Below are 21,096 nucleotides of genomic sequence, written 5' to 3'. Positions count from 1 at the left end.
AAAGCAGTAGAAGATAGCCCAAGTCCTTGGGCCCCTGCACCCACATGGGAGACCCGGAAGAAGCTCCGGGCTCCTGGCTTCTAATCGGCGCAGCTCCGGTTTTTGCGGCCTATTGGGGAATGAACCAGCCAATGGAAGACCTCTGTCTCTCTGCCTATCCTCTCCTTGTGTAACTCTGAATTTTAAGTAAATAAATAAGTCTTAAAAAAAAGAAAACAAAGAAATCCAGTGTATTAAAAAGAAATATAGAAAGAAAGAATGGGGAGAGAGAAGGAAACCCAATACAGACTCTTGGTTGGTGAACGCATGGCTGCTACTTTTGTTGGTATTGGAATAACATCCATAAACGAAGGTTATACTTCATTTTTTTGCAAGTGTCATGATAGTGACCTTCATTGACTAGTACAGTTTGGTTCCACTGACAACAGTTTTGCTCTTACAGCATTAGTGAAAATGGGTATAATAGGAAAAGGGCAAATAAATCTTGATATTATTATGGGAATAGTTTGGCTTTGTACATTCTCTTTTCTAAAAGTAGTAAGAGTATAAAATCTTATTCTCCATCTCAAGGGAGCACTGAGCCTATATGCATATGACAGATATTATCTTTTTGTGCTTGTGATTGACTTAATTGTTGTTTAAGGTTTCTGTTCTTTCCAAATGTAAATAAAATTTCTTGTGGACATCTCTGTATGTTTGACAGTTATCTTGAAAAGATCCTAATAATTTTTGCAATCAAAACTGCTGTTTTGAAAACATTAGATGGTTAATGCAAAAAAATTTTTACCATTAAAAAGTTAGTTTCTTTACATTTTAAGGGATCTTTTTTCCTATTGTAAGCTCCACTGAGGGCTAAGAGCATTTAAGGTTTGCTAAGAATGTTATCTTAATTTCTGGGTATCGTTGACTTTTCAAAAATACATCTGGAGTTTTTAAATTACTTTTTTCAAATTCATGTCTGTCATCCATTTATTACTCTGAATACTGTTTATTTATTGAGGGTTCATCCTGAGAAATAACATAAAAAAACTTGTGATCTCTATATTGCAAAATGTATCCAACTTAAAAGCAATGAAGGTGTTGAATACTTTGAAATAATGTCCATTGAAAAGCATCTTTGGTGTAGTTAAAATGATGCCTATATCCCAGCTTGGAGTGCTTGGGTTCCATACCCAACTCCAGCACCTGAGTCTAGATCCCTGCTAGTGTAGACCCAAGGAGGCAAAGGATGGTGATTTATGTAGTGGTGTCCCTGCCACCCATATGGGAGACATGGATTAAGTTTCTGCTTCTGCCACAATCCTGTCTCATTTTTAGTCATTGTGAGCATCTGAGGAATGATCCAGTAGAAAGGAGCACTCAGTCTCTGTTTCTCTCTGCGTCGCAAATGAAGATTAAAAAGTTTGTTTCTTTTACTGTTTTGTAATTATTTCCTGAGTTTTAGATACTTGTTGTTTAAGTTTTTCATATTTGCTTATGTAAGTTGTTTACATAAGCATGAATTTTTTGAGTTCTTTATTTTTGAAACTATTTTATATTCCACCAAGAACTTACACATTTCATTGTGATACAATTGTACCTATTTATGGGATACAGTGTGATTTAAAGACATATAGCATGTAACTAATCAAGCAATGTAACCTTTATTAAATGGTATTAAAACTAGAAGCTTTGCCATATATTTCTTTTACACTTCAGTTTTCTTTTCTTTTCTTTTTTATTTTTTACAGGCAGAGTGGACAGAGAGAGAGAGAGAGAGAAAGGTCTTCCTTTGCCGTTGGTTCACCCTCCAATGGCCGCCATGGCCGGCGTGGTGCGGCCAGCACACTGCGCTGATCCGATGGCAGGAGCCAGGTACTTCTCCTGGTCTCCCATGGGGTGCAGGGCCCAAGTATTTGGGCCATCCTCTACTGCACTCCCTGGCCACAGCAGAGAGCTGGCCTGGAAGAGGGGCAACTGGGACAGAATCCGGCGCCCTGACCGGGACTAGAACCCGGTGTGCCGGCGCCGCAAGGCGGAGGATTAGCCTATTGAGCCACAGCGCCGGCCCACTTCAGTTTTCAAAACCATTTTTCACCTTCCAGAATGAATTGATGTGCATTTAGTGGTTGATAAGGATAAACAGATTTTAAATTATTATAGTGGCTGGTGCTGTGGCATAGCAGGTAAAGCCGCCACCTGCAGTACCGGAATCCCATTTGGGCACCAGTTACAATCCTGGCTGCTCCACTTCTGATCCAGCTCTCTGCTACGGCCTGGGAAAGCAGTGGAAGATGGCCCAAGCACTTGGACTCCTATACCCACTTGAGTGACCCGGAGAGGCTCCTGGCTTCGGATCAGCTCAGCTCCACCAGTTGTAGCCATCTGGGGAGTAAACCAGCAGATGGAAGACTCTCTCTCTCTCTCTCTCTCTACCCCCTGCCCCGCCCCTGCCCCTGCCCCTGCCTCTGCCTTTCTGTAACTCTGCCTTTCAAATAAATAAATAAATCTTAAAAAATTATTAGAGAGCTCATATCTACTGATTTGCTCCACAAATACCTGCAATAGCCAGGACTGGACAAGATCTGAGACCAGAAGCCAGGAACTCATTCCAGGTCTCCCAATGGTTGCAGGATTCTGATTCCTTGAGCCATCACAGCTGCCTCCCAGGGTCTTCATTAGCAGGAAGCTGGAGCTGAGTATCAAGCCCATGTACTCTGATAAGGGACCTGGGTGTCTTAACTGCCAGGCTAAACACCTACCCCCTAAATAGATGCTTTTCCACATGAAAATGTAGTGTAGATAGATAAACTATAAAAACAATATTCGGTCATTAGGTACTGTTCTGTCAGACGCATAGAGAGATCTTCATGCACTGGGTCACTCCCCAAATGGTATAACGGCCAGGGCTAGGCCAGGCCAAAGACAGGAGCTTCTTCTGGGTCTCCTATGTGATTAGAGGGGTCCAAGCACCTGTATCATCTTCTGCTGCTTTCCCAGGCATTTTACCAGGGATTGAAAGCAGAGCATCCAAGATTCAAGGTGGCACCCGTATAGGATGCTGGCACTACATACAGAGATTTAACCTGTGCCACAGCACTGGCCCTGGATTGATTTATTCTTTTTTTTTTTTTTAAAGATTAATTTTTCGAAAGAGTTACACAGAGAGAGGAGATGCAGAGAGAGAGAGAGAGGTCTTCCATCTGATGGTTCACTCCCCATTTGGCCACAACAGCCAGAGCTGTGCCGATCAGGAGCCAGGAGCCTCTTCTGGGTCTCCCATGCAGGTGCAGGGGTCCAAGGACTTGGGCCATTTTCTACTGCTTTCCCAGGCCATAGCAGAGAGCTGGATGAGAAGTGGGGCAGCTGAGTCTCGAACCGGCGCCCATGTGGGATGCCAGTGCTTCAGTCCAGGGTGTTAACCTGTTGTACCACAGCACTGGCCCCTTGATTTATTCTTGTCATCATTTTTTCTCATTAATTCAAAGCTGGTTTATTTTTTGTCATGATATGAAATAGTGATTTTAAAATGTAACAGATCAAAAGCACTAAATAATGCAGAACATCTTAATTATGTTTATGATATGTAGCAATTAATTTCTATAATGTGTGAAATATGAGTGAATTTACAGCATTCTCTAAAGGTCTGTTTTGGTGGACAAACGATGTAACTAAAGGGTTCTAAAGAGAACAAAACTTTCATGTGAAGGGTGATCACAAAGATATATTTGAGGTTTCTTTTTTTAAGATTAAGTAACATGTTGAAAGAATAGTCTTTTTTTTTTTCCTTTTTTAAGTCTGTGTGTATGTAAGATTTTATTTGAGAGGCAGAAGTACAGAAAGACGGAGAGACAGAACGTCTTCCTTCCACCTGTTCACTCCCCAGATGGCCACAATGGCCGGAGCCAGGCCAATCAGGAGTCAGAAGCTTCCTCTTTGTCTCCCATGTGGGTACAGGGGCCCAGGCACTCGGGCCATCTCCACTGCTTTCCCAGGCCATCAGCAGAGAGCTGGATTGGAAGAGGAGCAGCGAGGACTGGAACTGGCACCCATGGGGGATGCAGCACCATAGGCAGAGGCTCAGCCCACTATGCTACATTGCCAGCTCCTATTTTTATTTTTTTCTCTTTAACTTGAAAATATCATAGTAAAAAGTAGTCTTATTATAACCCTAGATTGTTTTTGTGTGCTGTTAACATGTAAAACATGTAAAATTAATCAATTCTTACTAGGAAACTTCTAGAATATGGTGGCAGCTATTTTGTTGTTGTTATAATTAAAGTCTTAGCTTCCCCAGAGTAGCTTACATTAGTTGCTGTGTGCTTCACATTTATATAAAATGTCTTCAGGAAGTTTATGAAAAAATGCATATTATGAGAAAACTATACATGAATTTCAATGTTTTGCACCAATGAACTTGTACTAATATGTCACAACAGGATCCAGTTTGAAACACTAAAAAAAATAAGAGGTTTGAGAAAAACCCTTATCAAAGCAATATGAATTCTGCTAAAATTGAAGCAAGAGCAAGCATGAAGTTTATGGTGAATCTTGGGTGGAATAACAGTGAAATCATTGATGATTTCTGAGAAGTTTATGGGGATAATGCCCTAAAGAAATTAGCAGTTTATTGATTTATCATGAAAATAACTCATGCTATGATGGAATGGGGCAATCCTGAAGATAAAGCCCTGCAAGAAAGACTACCCACATCAATTTGTAAGGAAAAATTTAATGTTGTTTATGCCCTAATTGACTAACATCAGAAACAGTAGTAAATACTATAGACAACTCAGTATGAGCCAACTTGATGCTTGATACCAAAATTGTTGTGTCTTGATCAGCTGCAGACAGGAGCATCACTTTCAATGGACATTTTAAATAAATACAATCAAGATCCTGAAGAATTTGTTTGAAGAATTGGAAAAGGAGATGTGACAGTGTGATCCTGAAGACAAAGCAATAGCCAGCAAGATAAGGAGGTCCAGTCAAGAGCAGAGATCATGACAGCAGAGCATGATAGCATCTGATTATTCTGAGAGTATCTTGAGAAAGTTAGCCAAAGCTTTTATTTTAACACAAATGCTTGAGAAAACATCACCAAAGAGTCTATCTCCACTATGACAATGCTCCTGGTCATTTATTTCTCTGATTAAGCAAAGGCACTTTTAAGAGTTTTAGTGGAGGCACAGATGCAGTTTGCTGGGTGGGTGGGTCAGGTGACCTGAGGAGTTGTGGAGTCGGTTTAGGCCACTTCTATGGGTTTCCAGAGTGCCAGTTGCCATGGCCAGTCAGTTGCAGGGGATCCAGCAGCTGCTGTAGGCCGAGAAGTCAGTGACAGAGAAGGTGTCGGGGGTCCACAAGCCTAAGAATCAGAGACTGAAACAGACCAATGAAGAACCACAGGCTGAAATTGAACAGTACCACCTGCAGAGGAAGAAAGAGTTCAAGGCCAAAGAAGCTGTGGCTCTGGGATTCCATGGCAGTTGCAGCAGTGAAGTTAGAGATGGAGACCCAGGAGAAGATGGCCATCCTCGAGACCTACTTCCAGCAGAACAAGGATGAAGTCTTGGGTAACCTCTTTGCCTTAGATAAAAGAAAGCTGCACTTGTCCCACGGGTGGGTGTTTTAGATTCTCCCATGGAGAATGAAGCTTCAGCAAAGCTCATGCTCTGCCCTCATGAAAAGGCATTAAGTTATTTATGTGTGTTTCATAGGAGGACCCTTCACCTGTTAGCTTCTTTGTACAGACTTTGTACTTATCCAAAGAGTTCATCTTTTTACTTCATATTTCTTAGAGATATTTATTTATTTTAAAAGATTTACTTTATTTATTTGAAAGAATTACAGAGAAAGGTAGAGACAGAGAGAAGACTTCCATCCACTGGTTCACTCCCCAGGTGGCTGCAACAGTCAGAGCTGCGCTGATCTGAAGCCAGGAGCCAGGAGCTTCTTCTGTGTCTCCCACGCGGTTGCAGGGGCCGAAGGACATGGGCCATCTTCTACTGCTTTCCCAGGCCATAGCAGAGAACTGGATCGGAAGTGGAGCAGCCAGAACTCGAACTGGCGCCCATATGGGATGCTAGCACTGCAGGCAGCAACTTTACCCGCGAGGCCACAGTGCTAGCCCCTTAGAGACATTTAATAAGTATATGTCATGTGTTTTCTTCTGCCTTTTAGTTCAAGGAAAATATATGTCAGTTGTTGATTTTTTTCTATCTTAGATCTAGTAGAGAAAAACAGAATTCTTTGAAGAAAGGGATTAAACAATTTTTTCCCCTATGCTTTCCTGAAGGTCAGGGGCTTTATGTATGAAAAAGTAGTAAATAGTTTCTTGTAACTTGTGTGAAGCAGCAGCCAGCCTTAATGTCTATTCTAAGGGCAAACGCAATGAGTTACTTGTATAATTGTTTAGGCTGCTTTTAGCTTCTTAATCAAAATTATTAGATGATAGAATTTAAGAGCATGGGGCTGGTGCCGTGGCACACTTGGTTAATCCTCTGTCTGCGGCGCCAGCATCCCATATAGGCGCCAGATTCTAGTCCTGGTTGCTTCTCTTCCAGTCAGCTCTCTGCTGTGGCCTGGGAAGGCAGTGGAGGATGGCCCAAGTGCTTGGGCCCCTGCACCTGCGTCGGAGACCAGGAGGAAGCACCTGACTCCTGGCTTTGGATTGGCGCAGTGCCGGCTGTAGCAGCCATTTAGGGGGTGAACCAATGAAGGAAGACCTTTCTCTCTCTCTCTCTCTCTCTCTGTCTCACTGTCTATAACTCTTCCTGTCAAATAGAAAAAAATAAAAATAAAAAAATTTAAGAGTATATTATGTCTTATTGTTGTACCAATAATCATAAAAAGTTTTAACAGGAGGCTATTATGCACCCATTTACAATCATGGTTTTGTTCCAGTTGACTCTTCCATTTATGCTAATCTTAAAACTTTCAACAGCATTTATTTTTATTCATTTAACAATGTAAAAAAAAGATTGCTTTGACATAGTTAAATCCCCAGGCCTTCAGTTCTTTAGAGATGGACCAAATGGCTTTTATTATTGCTTACAAAAGTGAAGTTCTTTGATATAAATTGGAGATTGTCTAGTACCCCCAAAAAGGCAAGGATTTCTGGAGGTGATTCATATATATATATATATATATATGCTTTATAAGATCAAATGTCATCAAGTAAAATTGTGGTTTAGTATAAAGTACACATAAGGGATGCATTATAATGTGTGAAAGCAGTGTTGTTTTTGTTAGAACGGCCCTTTGAGTCATTTAATTCCTTGATTAACCCTTGGGGTAAACTGAACAAATTATTTTCTGCTTATAGCATACTTTATATCAATTGTAAATTTAAAAAATTGTTACAGAATAAACTTAAAATTGGTCTTGAATCTATATTTTTATTGTATTTTTTTTAATATTTATTTACTTGAGAGGCAAAGTTGCATAGAGAGGGAGTGACAGAGAGGTCTTGGCTGGTTCAATCCCCAAATGGCTGCAGTGGCCAAAGGTGGGCCAGTCCGAAGCCAAGAGCCAGGAGCCAGGAGCTTCTTCTCAGTCTCCCACGCAAGTGCAGGGGGCCAAGCACTTGAGGTATCTTCCACTGCTTTCCCAGGCCATCAGAAGGGAGCTGGATTGGAAGTGGAGCAGCCTAGACTCGAACCAGTCCCCATATGAGGTACCGATGCCATAGGTGGATGATCAACCCACTGTGCCACAGTGCTGACCATTTTTATTGTATCTTAGTTGTTTTTGGCCATAATACTGATTCTGTGGAGTCACACTTCTAATAACTAGTTGATCTCTATTCCCTCCTGCTGAGAAAATGACAAAGTATATAAAATATCTGTTGAAAGACATGAAGCTACAAATACAGAGAAAAACATAATAAAGGCTTAAGGAGCATGTATTTGGTATACTGATTACGATTCTTGGCAGGGGACATTGATATTGTGGCATTTTGGGTACAACTATTACGCCAGCATTACTTATGGGCACCAGTTCATATCCCTGCTGTTTCACTCCCGATCAAACTCCCTTCTAATGGCCTGGGAAAGCAGCAGAAGATGGACCAAGTGCTTGGGATCTTGCCACTCAGATGGAAACCCAGATGAAGCTCTTGGCTTCTGCCTGGCCCAGTCCTGGCCATTGATTGCAGCCTTCTGGGAAATGAACCAGCCCATGGAAGATCTCTGGCCCTCTCCCTCTGTAGCTCTGACTTTCAAAATAAAAGATGTTTGGGACATCTGCATCCCATAAAAAAGACTGAGAAGCTAAACAATAAACTCACAGGAGCCTGCTTCCAAACCTTGGATTGCAATGTTAACATCATCTAGAGCCCGAGACTTTTTCCTTTACAGTTTTCCATATAAAAAACAAAACAGCCAAAGACATGGAACATGCCATGCCATGACAGTATCAAGAGGAAAACCCAAGAGTAAAACTGATAAACAAAGGTTCAAGGTGTTAGGGCTAACTGACACAAATTTTAAGAACCTGTACATTTGAACTGTAGATGGGACAGCTAAAGAAAGCATGAATGAACTGGAAGATATATTACAGAAAATTATCCAGACTGAATCATAGAAAGCCAAAAGGGTGGAGGATACAAAAGAAAATATAGGACTTGGAGACAGTGGATGAAAATAATATCTAATTAATGTCCTAGAAAAACATCGGAGAGAAATGGAGCAGAAGAGGCACAACTGATAGTTTTCTAAAATGGAGAAAAAACAACCTACAAATTCAAGAACCTTTTCAGGCCATGTTTTTAGCCCAGGAGTTAAGAAGCCCACCATATCCCATATCTGTGTACCTTGGTTTGATACCAGCTCTGGCTCCTAACTCCAGCTTCCTGCTAAGCAGACCCTGGGAGGCAGCAGTAATAGTTCAAGTAATTGGATTCTTGTCACCCAGTTGGAGAGCTGGATTGAGTTCCAGGCTTTAGGCTTCAGCTGATTTTTCAGTGCCAGCTATATAGGGTTATGAACCAATGGATATGTATATTCTATTCCCTCATACAAAAAAAAAAAAGTCTTTACAAATCCTAATCAAAAGAAACCAAAGATCTGTTCAGAAACCAGTCAATATTTAGAAACAATCCAATCCAAATGTCTGAGAACAGTAACATGAATAAGTGATATTAGCCATGATGAAGTACTCAACAACAGTGAAATGGGGTGCTCTACATGTATTGTGGGTGAACGCTGCAGTGTTTAGTTAAGGAGACTAAATATAAAAGATTACATAAATGATTCCATGTATATGCAGTTGAAAATAAGTCAAAACCTAGAGGCCAGCGTTGTGATGGAACAGGTTAAGCTTCCACTGGAGTGTGGCATCCCATATTGGAGTCTAAATTCGCATTCACTCTGCTTCCAATCCAGCTCCCTGATAAGGTGCCTGGGAAAAGCAGCATATGATCACCCAAGCATTTGGATCCCTGCCACTCCGATGTAAGACCTGGGTAGCACTCCAGCCTCCTTGCTTTGGCCTGGCCATTGTGGTCATTTAGAGAATGAACCAGCAGATCTTAGATTTCCATCTCGCTCTATGTGTCACATTGCCTTCCAAATAAATAAAGACCAAACTAATAATTTCATGCTTATCTGGGGGTTTGTCATGCCAGATATATTGAACTGTAAACATTTAATTGACCTATGTCTTTTAACATTTATAAACTTTATTCTTTAACAAAAAAAAAACAGCCATGAAGGGTTCACCAATAGACCAACACTAAAGAAATACTAAAAGATGAAGAATTCAGATCCGGGAAGAAATAAAAAACAACCACATGTTAAATAGTAGATCTTGAGCAAATTGCCTAAGTTCTGCCTCTTGATTTCCTTTGCAAAATTGAAGAATTTGGATTAGATAATTCATAGGCTTTATTTGGTCCTAAAATGTTTCCTTGCAATTAATTTTTTGTTCTTTATTTATTTGAAAGTTAGAGACATCCACTAGTTTACTCTCCAATTTCCTGTAATATATGGGGTGGGCCTGGGTGAACCTGGGGCCAGGAACTCAATTTAGGTCTCCCACATGGTAGCAGAGACACAAGTACATGAAACGTCACCTGCTGCTTCATAGGATCTGTGTTAGCAAGAAGCTGGGATCGGAAATGAAGCCTGGACTTCAACCCACTCACTCCAGTGTCAGGTGTAGTATCTGAACCACTTACAAACCTTCCCTGAGGCCTGGAAAATTTTGGTTAAGATGTTTAACTTAGGGGCCGGCTCCGAGACTCACTTGGTTAATCCTCCGCCTGTGGCGCCGGCATCCCATATGGGCACCGGGTTCTAGTCCCGGTTGCTCCTCTTCCAGTCCAGCTCTCTGCTGTGGCCCAGGAAGGCAGTGGAGGATGGCCCAAGTGCTTGGGCCCTGCACCAGCATCGGAGACCAGGAGGAAGCACCTGGCTCCTGGCTTCAGATTGGCACAGTGCCATCCGTAGCAGCCATTTGGGGAGTGAACCAACAGAAGGAAGACCTTTCTCTCTCTCTCTCTACCTGTCAAATAAAAAAAAAAAAAAAAAAAAAAAAGATGCTTAACTTGAAGAAGACACTAATAGCTTAAAAAATGTTTTTGATAACTTTTTTTTTTTTTTTTTTTTTGACAGGCAGAGTGGACAGAGAGACAGAAATTTCTTCCTTTTCCATTGGTTCACCCCCACAATGGCCACCGCGGCGCGCTGCGCTGATCCGAAGCCAGGAGCCAGGTGCCTTCTCCTGGTCTCCCATGCGGGTGCAGGGCCCAAAGACCTGGGCCATCCTCCACTGCCTTCCCGGGCCATAGCAGAGAGCTAGACTGGAAGAGGAGCAACCAGGACAGAATCCGGCGCCCCGACCAGGACTAGAACCCAGTGTGCCGGCGCCCCATGCGGAGGATTAGCCTCTTGAGCCACAGTGCCAGCCAATTATTTACTTTTGACCTTGTTTCTCAAAGCCCTACTATCCCAAGACTTGGTTAGAAATGCAGAATCTGGGGTTCTTCCTCAGACCCTTGATAAAATCTCCATTTAAACAAAATTCCTTTGTGATCTCATATGCACTTCAAAATTTAACAAGCACTTAACCTATATATAATACTGTTTGTTCCATTTTGAGCTAATAGTATATGATACAGTAGTCTCTGTAAGGTTTGTATGCCAAATCTTTCCTGAGTAGTACAATCTTTAGATCAATGTCTGTAACATTAAATTTTAGCTCACTGGGAAATAATTTTAGAAAGATTTGGATTAAAATGTAGCGATTAAATTTTCTTGAAGTAATTGTCTATAATATTTTTTAAATAAAAGTACATAAAAATGGTGAATTGAAGAGCTGTCATGTGGCTTATCTGGTTAAGCTGCTTCCTGTAATGCTGGCATCCCATACAGGCACCAATTCAAGTTCTGGCCACTCCACTTCCAATCCTACTCCCTGCTGATGGCCTAAAAACCAGTGGAGGATGGCCCTAGTATTTGGACCCTTGCCACCCATGTGGGAGACCCAGATGAATTCTGAGATCCTGTGTTCCACCTGGCTGGTGTAGCGACCGTTTGGGAAGTGAAACAACAGATCCATCATTCCCTTCCTCCTTCTCTCTCTAACTCTGCCTTTGAAAATAAAGTATATGTTTATTAGTTTGACATTCTTTCAACTTTTCCATATGCTTGACTTTATAATGTGAGGGTGGTCTGTAAGAAGAATGAATATCATATATGAGCTACCATGCTGTTGATGGCTAAGCTTTTACTATAGCTATTTAATTTAACATATCATTTGCTTTATTCTATAAATGTATTTTTCCTTAGGGATGAAAAGTGGCTAATACTGTTCTAGTGTTCTATGTGTACCAGACAGTGCTTTACTATATACTTTATCTCATTTATTCCTCTTAACACTGATAAGTTAGGTATAGTTGCCCAGTTTGTACCTGAGAAAAACAGGATATGGAACTTAATATACTTGCACTGTCTAGTAAACTTGGAGACACATTTTGAATCTGGTGAGTCTGACTTAATAGCTGATGGCCATGGCTTTGCACAGTTTCAGGGGCTGCCATCTTGTTACTATAATGGCATGATCATTCACTTAAAATATACCTGTGATTGTGCATCAAAACTGTCTGACCTTAACTATGTTTGCTAACTGCCTTACTAGTCTCTTAAACTCTTAAATGAAAATTTAAAATATTTTGTCTGATGTGTTTTTATTTGTTTCATGACTTTTTCTTGTGTGTTTCATTTTTAAGATTCTTGGATCTCCCAGTCAGCTTCATTTCCCCGTAATCAGAAACAGCCAGGGGTGGATTCTTTATCACCAGTGGCCTTACTTCCTAAACAGAATTTCCAGCTGTCAGCCCAACAACAACTTAATAAACCAACTAAAATTACTTGTGCAAACTGCAAAAATGCTTTACAGAAGGGACAGACAGCTTATCAACGAAAAGGACCAGCTCACCTCTTTTGTTCTACCACCTGCCTTTCATCCTTCCCTCATAAATGTACTCAAAAGATACGAAACATATTATATAAAAAGTAAGCAGTACCTTTCAACATTTCTGCATGTGATTATAGAAGTGAAAATAAATGTTCTAAAAATGTAACTGAGAGCTTGAAAGATTCATGGGTAGAATTGTTGCAGGGATGTCTTCAAATACATTGAATTTAAGTTATAGAGTAAGAGCTGTTGACTCATTGATATCGTTCTCTATCATAACAGGAAAATGGATGATAGGCATGAAAGTCAATTACCTCCACTGTGATCCTACTATTAAACCTCCATAGCCTTTCCCTTCTTATATCTTACTATTAGCGTTTTTGAATACTTTCAAAAAAGATCTTGAGAACCATGGCAGAATTCTTGTGCTACAAAATATTTTGATTTCTTCATGTATTTTGTGGGAACTGTTGGCAATGACGCCAAAAGTGAATTTTGCTGCATCCAAAAATTATAGTTGATAACTAGAATTGAATCTGAAGAACATGAAAAATGTCAGTTATTGTTCATGTATTTGGCTTAAAATTCAATTGTTTTTAAATACTGTGTTTATCCCTTATGTTTCAGAGATGAACCTCCCAAGAAGGCTGCTGCTGTTCCCATAGTAGAGTCAAGCAAATGCTTCCAAGAATTTTGTAGTCCATCTTATTTGTCTCCCCCTGAAGACAGCAAAGATCTTAGAAAAGGAATTTTTAATAAGTCAAGATGTACAATCTGCTGTAAATTAACAGAGGTCTGGATTTGTACCTGCATTATTATTTGTGCTAATGAATAATTTTAACTTCTAAGTTAAACTGACTGAATCTAGCATGTGTCGAGGATGGATTTAAATAGTGGCTTTAAAAGGAAGAATAAGGCTATGTTAGAGCTATCTTATAAATAAATATCCCATTTGCATAGAATGGAAAATATACACCTATTTCTATGAAACTGGTTGTACTCATAAATATGGCAATAGTTTTAAGGTATGTTTGGTTCTTATAAGCAAAGTGTGGTTTCAGGACATAAAGGAAACAACAGATCCTGATATGAGAATGTATAGGAAAAGTAGAGTGAGTGAATGTATGCTTTTTGCTTAATTAAGTGGTATTACAATCTTTCCAATTGCTGGAAGAGAGAGAGCCATTAATATAGGTAGTCCTCACTTTCCATAGTCCTTGTTATCTGAATTTGATATTGGTTACCCCAGAGCCTTGCAAATCAAGGTCATAATTTTGTCTTAGTTACATTTAGAACCACTTTTATTATGGATACACAGACTCCATCCTGAATATGGATAATATTCACTTCCTTAGTAAGTTTATTTATTTGAAAGGCAGAGTTAGAGAGGGAGATCTTTCATCCACTGATTCACTCTCCAGATGGCCGCTATGACCAGGGCTGGGCTAGGCTGAAGCCAAAACCTGGAATTCCATCTGAGTCTCCCATGTGGGTAGCAGGGGCCCAAGCACATGTCCCATCTTTCTCTGCTTCCCAGGTGCATTCGCAGGAACTGGAATAGAAATGGAGCAGTCAGAAATTGAATTTGCTGTCATATGAAATTGGTGGTATCTCAGCAGCTTAACCTGCTGTACCACTACACCAGCCCCAGGCAGTGAACTACAAATTCCTGATCCATTTCTTTTAAGCAGTTCATAACAGAATTACCAATTCATTTTCTCTTGTTCTTAAATATTTTAAAGAATATTACTACTGAATTTATTTTTTTCCATTCTTATTTTTCCTGATGTAAAATCAAAGAATGATTTTAAAAGGAAAAAATAAAAAGATTAATTAAATGTCCTTTTTAATGTTTTTCCTAAGTATTTTTCTATTGAGATGCTATGAGATGCTATTGGGGAGTCTTTGCCTCTGTTGCAGAAACTAGTTATCTCATTGCCTACTTTACTAATCTGGTTCACTTAGTAAATTCTGGTTTTTCTTCTAGATTCGCCATGAAGTCAGCGTTAATAATGTAACACATAAACTATGCACTAACCATTGCTTTAAAAAGTACAGATTGGCTAATGGTTTAATAATGAACTGCTGTGAGCAGTGTGGAGTGTATATGCCTGATAAAACCACAGGAATCAGCATCCAGACTATTGGAGGTCAGCAGCAAAGATTTTGCTGCCAAAGTTGTTTTAATGAATACCAACAGGTAATTCTTTTTAATGAGGTCTAAATAATTGAGTATAAAATAGCTTTACCCTGTTAATATTCATGAACAAGATTTATCTTAGGACCTTATTTAGTTACATTTTGTCATTGTGTAATTGAGCTGTCTCATCTCAAAAGTGTTGAAATGTTTCAATTGTTGTGAAGAAGTTTGTTGTAAATGTTTGCTCTTTGCTCAAGTTACTAGAGTAATTTTTTTTTAAGATTTATTTTGTCTATTTGAAACAGTTACAGAGACAGGTAGAGACAGAGAGAGAGAGAGGTCCTCCATCCACAGGTTCACTCCCCAAATGACTGCAATGGCCAGAGCTGTGCCGATCAGGAGCCAGGAGCCTCCACCAGGTCTCCTACAGGGGCCTTCCACTGCCTTCCCAGACCATTGCAGAGCTGGATCAGAAGTGGAATGAGACTTGAACTTGTGCCCACATGGGATGGCAGCCTTGCAGGCTGGGGTCTTAACCCACTGTGCCACAGCACCGGCCCCAGAGTAATTGTTCTTTACCATTTGCACTCCCACCCAACAACTTGATAGTTCCAAATTTGATGTTGTGTGTTCTAAGCCATTCTGCTGAAATCATGCCCATTGTGGTTTTAGTTTGCATCTTCTTGATAACTAATATTTTTTAAAAGATTTATTTTAATTATTTGAAAGAGTTACGGAGAAAGGTAGAGACAGAGAGAAAGGTCTTCCATCCACTGGTTCACTCCCCAGATGGCCATAATGGCTGGAGCTGTGCCAATCCGAAGCCAGGAGCCAGCTAGGAGCTTCCTCCAGGTTTCTGACATGGGTGCAGGGGCCCAATGAGTTGGGCCATCTTCTATTGCTATCCCAGGCTGTCGCTCCCCCTCTTCGTGGAGGAACGACACTAAACCCTGCCTAGGCTTCATATCCGAGTCACGGCACCATTATGTCGCTCCCCCTCTTCATGGAGGAACGACACTAAACCCTGCCTAGGTTTCCTATCCGAGTCACGGCACCATTATGTCACTCCCCCTCTTCGTGGAGGAACGACACAGGACCCTGCGCTGTTCTTTTGTCTGCTCGGCCCTCCCCGGGTTTGCTGCTGGTTCTTCCCGGGTTGGCTACCGTCCCTTCCACCTCCGTGGAAGAGCGGTTCCCCCTGCCACTTTCCCCACTTCTGCGGGGGAGCGGCACACCGCTGGCCAGCTCTCTCGGGGGCTGCACAGGTGTTCCTTCAGATAGATGTTCCTGGTGCATGTTGTCTCTCTCCTCCTTTATAGTCCTCTTCCACCAATCCCAACTCTGCTGCCCACACGCCGAGTACACTGCTCTCCTCCAATCAGGAGCAGGTCCTACAGTTTATTGGTTGAACTGGAGGCAGCTGTGTAGAAGCTGTTTCTCCTTTCTCAGCGCCATATTGTGGGAGAGCAGATGCATAGAATAAGTCTTAATTCGAGTAACAGTCTAATCCGAGTTGCTCCCCGTTGCTCCCCACACCAGGCCATAGCAGAGAGCTGGATTGAAAGAGGAGCAGCTGGGACTATAACCATATGGGATGCTAGCACTGCATGTAGAAGCTTTACCCGCTGTGCCACAGTACCGGCCCCCTTAAAGACTAATCTGCTTTGACTTTATGATATAAATCTGGAGCTGGGGCTGGTGCTGGCATACTGGGTTAAGCCGCCACCTGCCTGACTGGCATCCCATGTGAGTGTTGTTTGGGTCCTGGCTGCTCCATTTCCAATCCAGCTCCCTGATAACATGCCTAGGAAGGCACAGAGGACAGGCCAAGTGCTTGGGCCCCTGTACCCTGTTCCCACGAGGAAGACCTGGAAGAAGCGCGTTGCTTCTGGCTTCAGCTTGACACAGCCTTGGCCATTGTGGCCATTTGGGGAGTGAACCAGCGAATGGAAGACCTCTCTCTCCTTCTCTCTCTCCCTAACTGCCTTTCAAATAAATAAAATCTTAAAACAAAAACAAAAACAAAAAAAAGGCAAGGAAAAGTTTATATGTTTAAAAAAATAATCTGGGGCTAGTGTGGAATAGTAGGTAAAGCCGCCACCTTCAATCCCCAGTGTCAGTGCAAGTTCCAGCCCTGGCTGCTACATTTCTGATCCAGCTCCCTGTTAATACCTGAGAAAAGCAGCAGGAGATGGCCCAAGTTTTTGGGCCCCTGCAGTCCACATGGGAGACCTGGCCCAGCACTTGCCATTTCAGCTATCTGTGGGAGTAAACCAGCAGTTGTGGGATCTCTGTAACTGACTTTCAAAAATAAATAAATCTGAATTTATGGTGTTAATCTAACAGCATCTAAAAGTTGTGAGCTTCTTGAGCAAGAAACTGCTTTTTAAGTTGATTATTGAAAATCTTCAAATTTAAAAAGTTCTCTTTTTATAGATGTGTTAAAATATTTAGTATGGGGGCAGGCACTGTGGCATAGTAGGTTAAGCTGCTGCCTACAATACCAGCATCCCTTATGGTCACTGGTTTGAGACTCAGCTACACCACTTCCAATCCAACTCCGTGCTAATGCTCCTGGGAAAGCAGTGGAGGATGGCCCAAGTGCTTTGGCCCCTGCACACATCTTCCATTGCTTTCTCAGGCTATAGCAGAGCTGGATCAGAAGAGGAGCAGCTAGGTCTCAAACGAGCACTCATATGGGATGCCAGCACTACAGGTGACTCCTATTCATGTTGCTATGGACATTTGAATTATTTCTACCTTTTTAGCTATTATGAATAATGTTGCTATGTACATTTCTGTATAAGTTTTTGTGTGAACCATTTTTTTTTCCAAAGATTAATTTATTTATTTGAAAGAGTCAGGGCTGGTGCCATGGCTCACTTGGCTAATCCTCTGCCTGTGGCGCTGGCACCCCAGGCTCTAGTCCCGGTTGGGGCGCTGGATACTAGTCCCGGTTGCTCCTCTTCCAGTCCAGCTCTCTGCTGTGGCCCAGGAGGGCAGTGGAGGATGGCCCAAGTGCTTGGGTCCCAGCAGCCGCATGGGAGACCGGGAGGAAGTACCCAGGTCCTGGCTTCAGATTGGCGTAGTGCCGGCCGTGGCAGCCATTAGGGGAGTGAACCAACGGAAGGAAGACCTTTCTCTCTGTCTCTTACTGTCTATAACTCTCTCTCTGTTTCTCTCTTTCTCTAACAACAACAACAAAAAAAAGTTACAGAGAGGCAGAGAGAAATAAAAAGTATTCCGTCCACTGGTTCACGCCCAAAATATCTTTAGCAACCTGAGCTGGGCCAATCAGGAGCTTCTTTCAGGTCTCCCACGTGAATGCAGGGGCCCAAGGACTTGGGCCATCTTCCACTGTTTTCCCAGGCCATAGCAGAGAGCTCAATCAAAAGTGGAGCAGCTGGGACTCAACCTGGCGCCCATATGGGATGCCAGCACTGCAGGTGCTGGTTCACCCCAAATGGTGTAGAGGTATGTACCCTCTACACCACAGTGCCAGCCACTGTGTGAACACATTTTAATTTCTGTTGAATACATAACTTGGAATGGAATTACAGGACCATTGTTTGGATTGGTATCTGTTTTTCAAAATGTATTTACTTGAGAGGCAGAGTGACAGAAACAGAGAAAGATCTTCCATCCCTGAGTTTACTTCCCAAATGCTTACAACAGCCAGGGCTGGGCCAGACTAAAACCACGAGCCAAGAATCTAATCTCCAGGTGGGTGGCAGGGATCCTGGGTGGGTGGCAGGGTCCAGTCCTGATCTTTGTGGGGATTTGGGGAATGAACCAGCAGGTGAAAGATATCTTTCTCTCTCTTTCTCTCTCTCTCTCTCTCTTTCTCTCTCTCTCTCTCTCTCTTTTTTTTTTTTTTGACAGGCAGAGTGGACAGTGAGAGAGAGAGACAGAGAGAAAGGTCTTCCCTTTTGCCGTTGGTTCACCCTCCAATGGCCGCCGCTGCAGCCGGCGCACCGCACTGATCCTGGCAGGAGCCAGGAGCCAGGTGCTTTTCCTGGTCTCCCATGGGGTGCAGGGCCCAAGCACCTGGGCCATCCTCCACTGCACTCCCTGGCCATAGCAGAGAGCTGGCCTGGAAGAGGGGCAACCGGGACAGAATCCGGCGCCCCAACCGGGACTAGAACCCGGTGTGCCGGCGCCGCAAGGTGGAGGATTAGCCTATTGAGCCACGGCGCCGGCTACTCTCTCTCTCTCTCTCTCTCTCTATGTCTCTGTCTCTGTCTCTGTCTCTCCCTCTTTCTCTGTAACTCTGCCTTTCAAATAAAATAAACATCATATCTTTAAAAAATCATTAGATCACCCACATGGGTGTCAGGGACCCAAGTACTTGAGCCATCATTTGTTGCTTTCCAGGGTGTTCATTAGCAGGAAGTTGAAACTTGGGAGCAAAACTGGGATTCAGACCCAAGCACTCCAAATAAGGGATGAGGGCATCCCATCTGGCAGCTTAACCACTATGCCAAACAACCATCCCATGTTAATTTTTTAATCTATCTATCTTCTCCCCAGGATGTGAAACCATTATCAGCATCAGAAAACAGGAAAAGGAATGCTGTTAGAGAAAAAAATGAAGGAAATTCATATGGATCTTCAAATACACTTTTGGAGAAAATAGAGGGAATACCAGAAAAAAAGGAAAAGACTTCAGAGCCACCACTTTCAGCAGAGTGTAGCACAGGTATATTACTGATCACACAGAATGTGAATTCATCTTCTATATCAACCAAAACTGATAAACTTCAAGAGCAACTGGAAGAGAAAAAATCAGAAAATTCAGTTACACCAGTTTTGCTTTCTGCAGACCCAGGTACATGGCCTAGAGTTCTGAGTGTTAAACAGCGAGACACTCTTGTTGAAAATGATCCACCTCAAGTAAGAAATTTTAACTTTCCAAAAGACAATACAGGGAGGAAGTTTTCAGAAACTTATTATACGCGAATTCTTCCAAATGGTGAAAAAACCACCAGATCCTGGCTACTTTATTCAACCTCAAAAGATTCTGTGTTTTGTCTATATTGCAAACTCCTTGGGGAAGGAAAAAATCAACTGAAAAATGAAAATGGATGCAAGGATTGGCAGCATTTATCACATATTCTTAGTAAACATGAAGAAAGTGAAATGCACATCAACAATAGTCTTAAGTATTCAAAATTAAAATCTGATTTGAAAAGAAATAAAATTGTTGAAGCTAAAGAATACCAATTATGTGGAGATGAAGCAAAGGGTGGTGTGCTGCTGTTGTATACATAACATAATTGATTTGGTTTTTGATGTGACAAACAGGGTCTGATATTCGGAAAAGATCTTTGTGGCGGCAGACCATAAATGTTGTGAGGCTTCTATACAGAATAACTTGCAATAGTTCATTAACAAATATATAAAAACAAGTAATTAGTAAATAATGTTCCAAATCTGAAATTAACTGGACTTGGTCATTAGCGCATATTTAGCAAAGGGAACTTAAAATTTTCTATATCACTTAACACCTTTTTATTTAAAAAAAAAAAAAAGAAAATGTGTATTTTCATCTACTTGAAAGGCAGAGACAGAAAGAGAGTAATCCAGGTGCTTGTTCACTCCCTCAGTGCCTGCAATAGCCAGGGCTGGGCCAGGCTGAAGCTAGGAGCCTGGATCTCCATCTGGGTGTCCCATGAGGGTGGCAGGAGCCCAAGTACCCTTTGCTGCCTCCCTGGATGCATTAGCAGGGAGCTGGATTGGAAGCAGAGGTGCTGGGACCTTAAGCCAGCACTCTGTTATAGGATATAGGCATCCAAACAGCACCTTAACCCACTGTGCCACAATGTCTGCCCCACACTTTTGAAAAATTAGCATTTAAAAACTGCCACTTGGCAGGCTTGATTAATACTCTTTCTGATTACTTTGAAAGAGAGAAAGACTGTCCTGAATAAGATACTTAAGTAAACAAGCATTTTCAACGTTGTCACTAAAATGAAAGCAGCTTAAGAACAGAAATGGGATCCAAATATACAGATTTTTGCTGTGAAACCAAATACTTGAGATTTATTCTTTTGTGCAAAAGAGCATCATTTGTTAATACTAAATAAGGTAGTTAATTTGCATTTCTTGGTTTTATATTTTTGTTTTAATTTATAAAGGTTTTAGCTTTTATTATATGAGAACTACAGTCATAAAGAGTGTATACCTAATTTTATGTTTGTACAAATATAAGAAATATTAAAATAAAAATATATTAAGTTACCCTTCAGGTATCCTGGTTTTTTTTTTTTTATTATTTCTTCCCCTTTTCCCTTACAATAAAAGGAAACGACATGCTTTAAATTTGAGAAATTGATGACTGTTAAATTTTTTAGATTATCAATTAGTATCCCCATCACTATGTATTTAATGCTTTCTTGTTTCTGATTTGTGATGCCAGTTTTATCATACATTAAATTATTGTGTGTGTGTAAATATATATATATATATATACGTGTTTCCTTCCAAGTGTTTTCCTGTTGACAGAGCGGCAAGATACATATTTAGTGGGCTTACACGGTGATGGTGTCAGTGCATAAAAA

At 41.4% G+C, this 21,096-nt stretch overlaps 1 protein-coding gene and 1 pseudogene across 7 annotated transcripts in view; both read left to right on the top strand.

Annotated features, from left to right (window-relative positions):
* The window catches only part of ZMYM5 (zinc finger MYM-type containing 5), a 43,320-nt gene extending 22,543 nt beyond the window's left edge, over positions 1-20,777 (top strand). For 6 of the 7 annotated variants that reach the window (XM_008259940.5, XM_008259941.5, XM_070049107.2 and 3 more), the window contains 4 exons: positions 12,209-12,494; positions 13,024-13,189; positions 14,384-14,596; positions 19,067-20,777. In XM_008259940.5, the coding sequence (XP_008258162.4) occupies positions 12,209-12,494; positions 13,024-13,189; positions 14,384-14,596; positions 19,067-19,807 (1,406 nt within the window). In that variant the 3' untranslated portion in view covers positions 19,808-20,777. The remainder of the gene's footprint in view (positions 1-12,208; positions 12,495-13,023; positions 13,190-14,383; positions 14,597-19,066) is intronic. The other variant, XR_011378894.2, reaches the window with a different exon arrangement.
* On the top strand, positions 5,123-5,744 carry LOC149124664 (V-type proton ATPase subunit G 1 pseudogene; annotated as a pseudogene).
* Positions 20,778-21,096: the final 319 nt, after the last annotated feature.

The sequence above is a fragment of the Oryctolagus cuniculus genome, chromosome 9 (assembly GCF_051225735.1).
Source record: "Oryctolagus cuniculus isolate XC-2025 breed Fujian yellow rabbit chromosome 9, ASM5122573v1, whole genome shotgun sequence".
NCBI classification, from domain to species: domain Eukaryota; kingdom Metazoa; phylum Chordata; class Mammalia; order Lagomorpha; family Leporidae; genus Oryctolagus; species Oryctolagus cuniculus.
The sequence above is the reverse complement of the archived record's forward strand: the minus strand, read 5'-3'. Positions and strand labels throughout refer to the sequence as shown.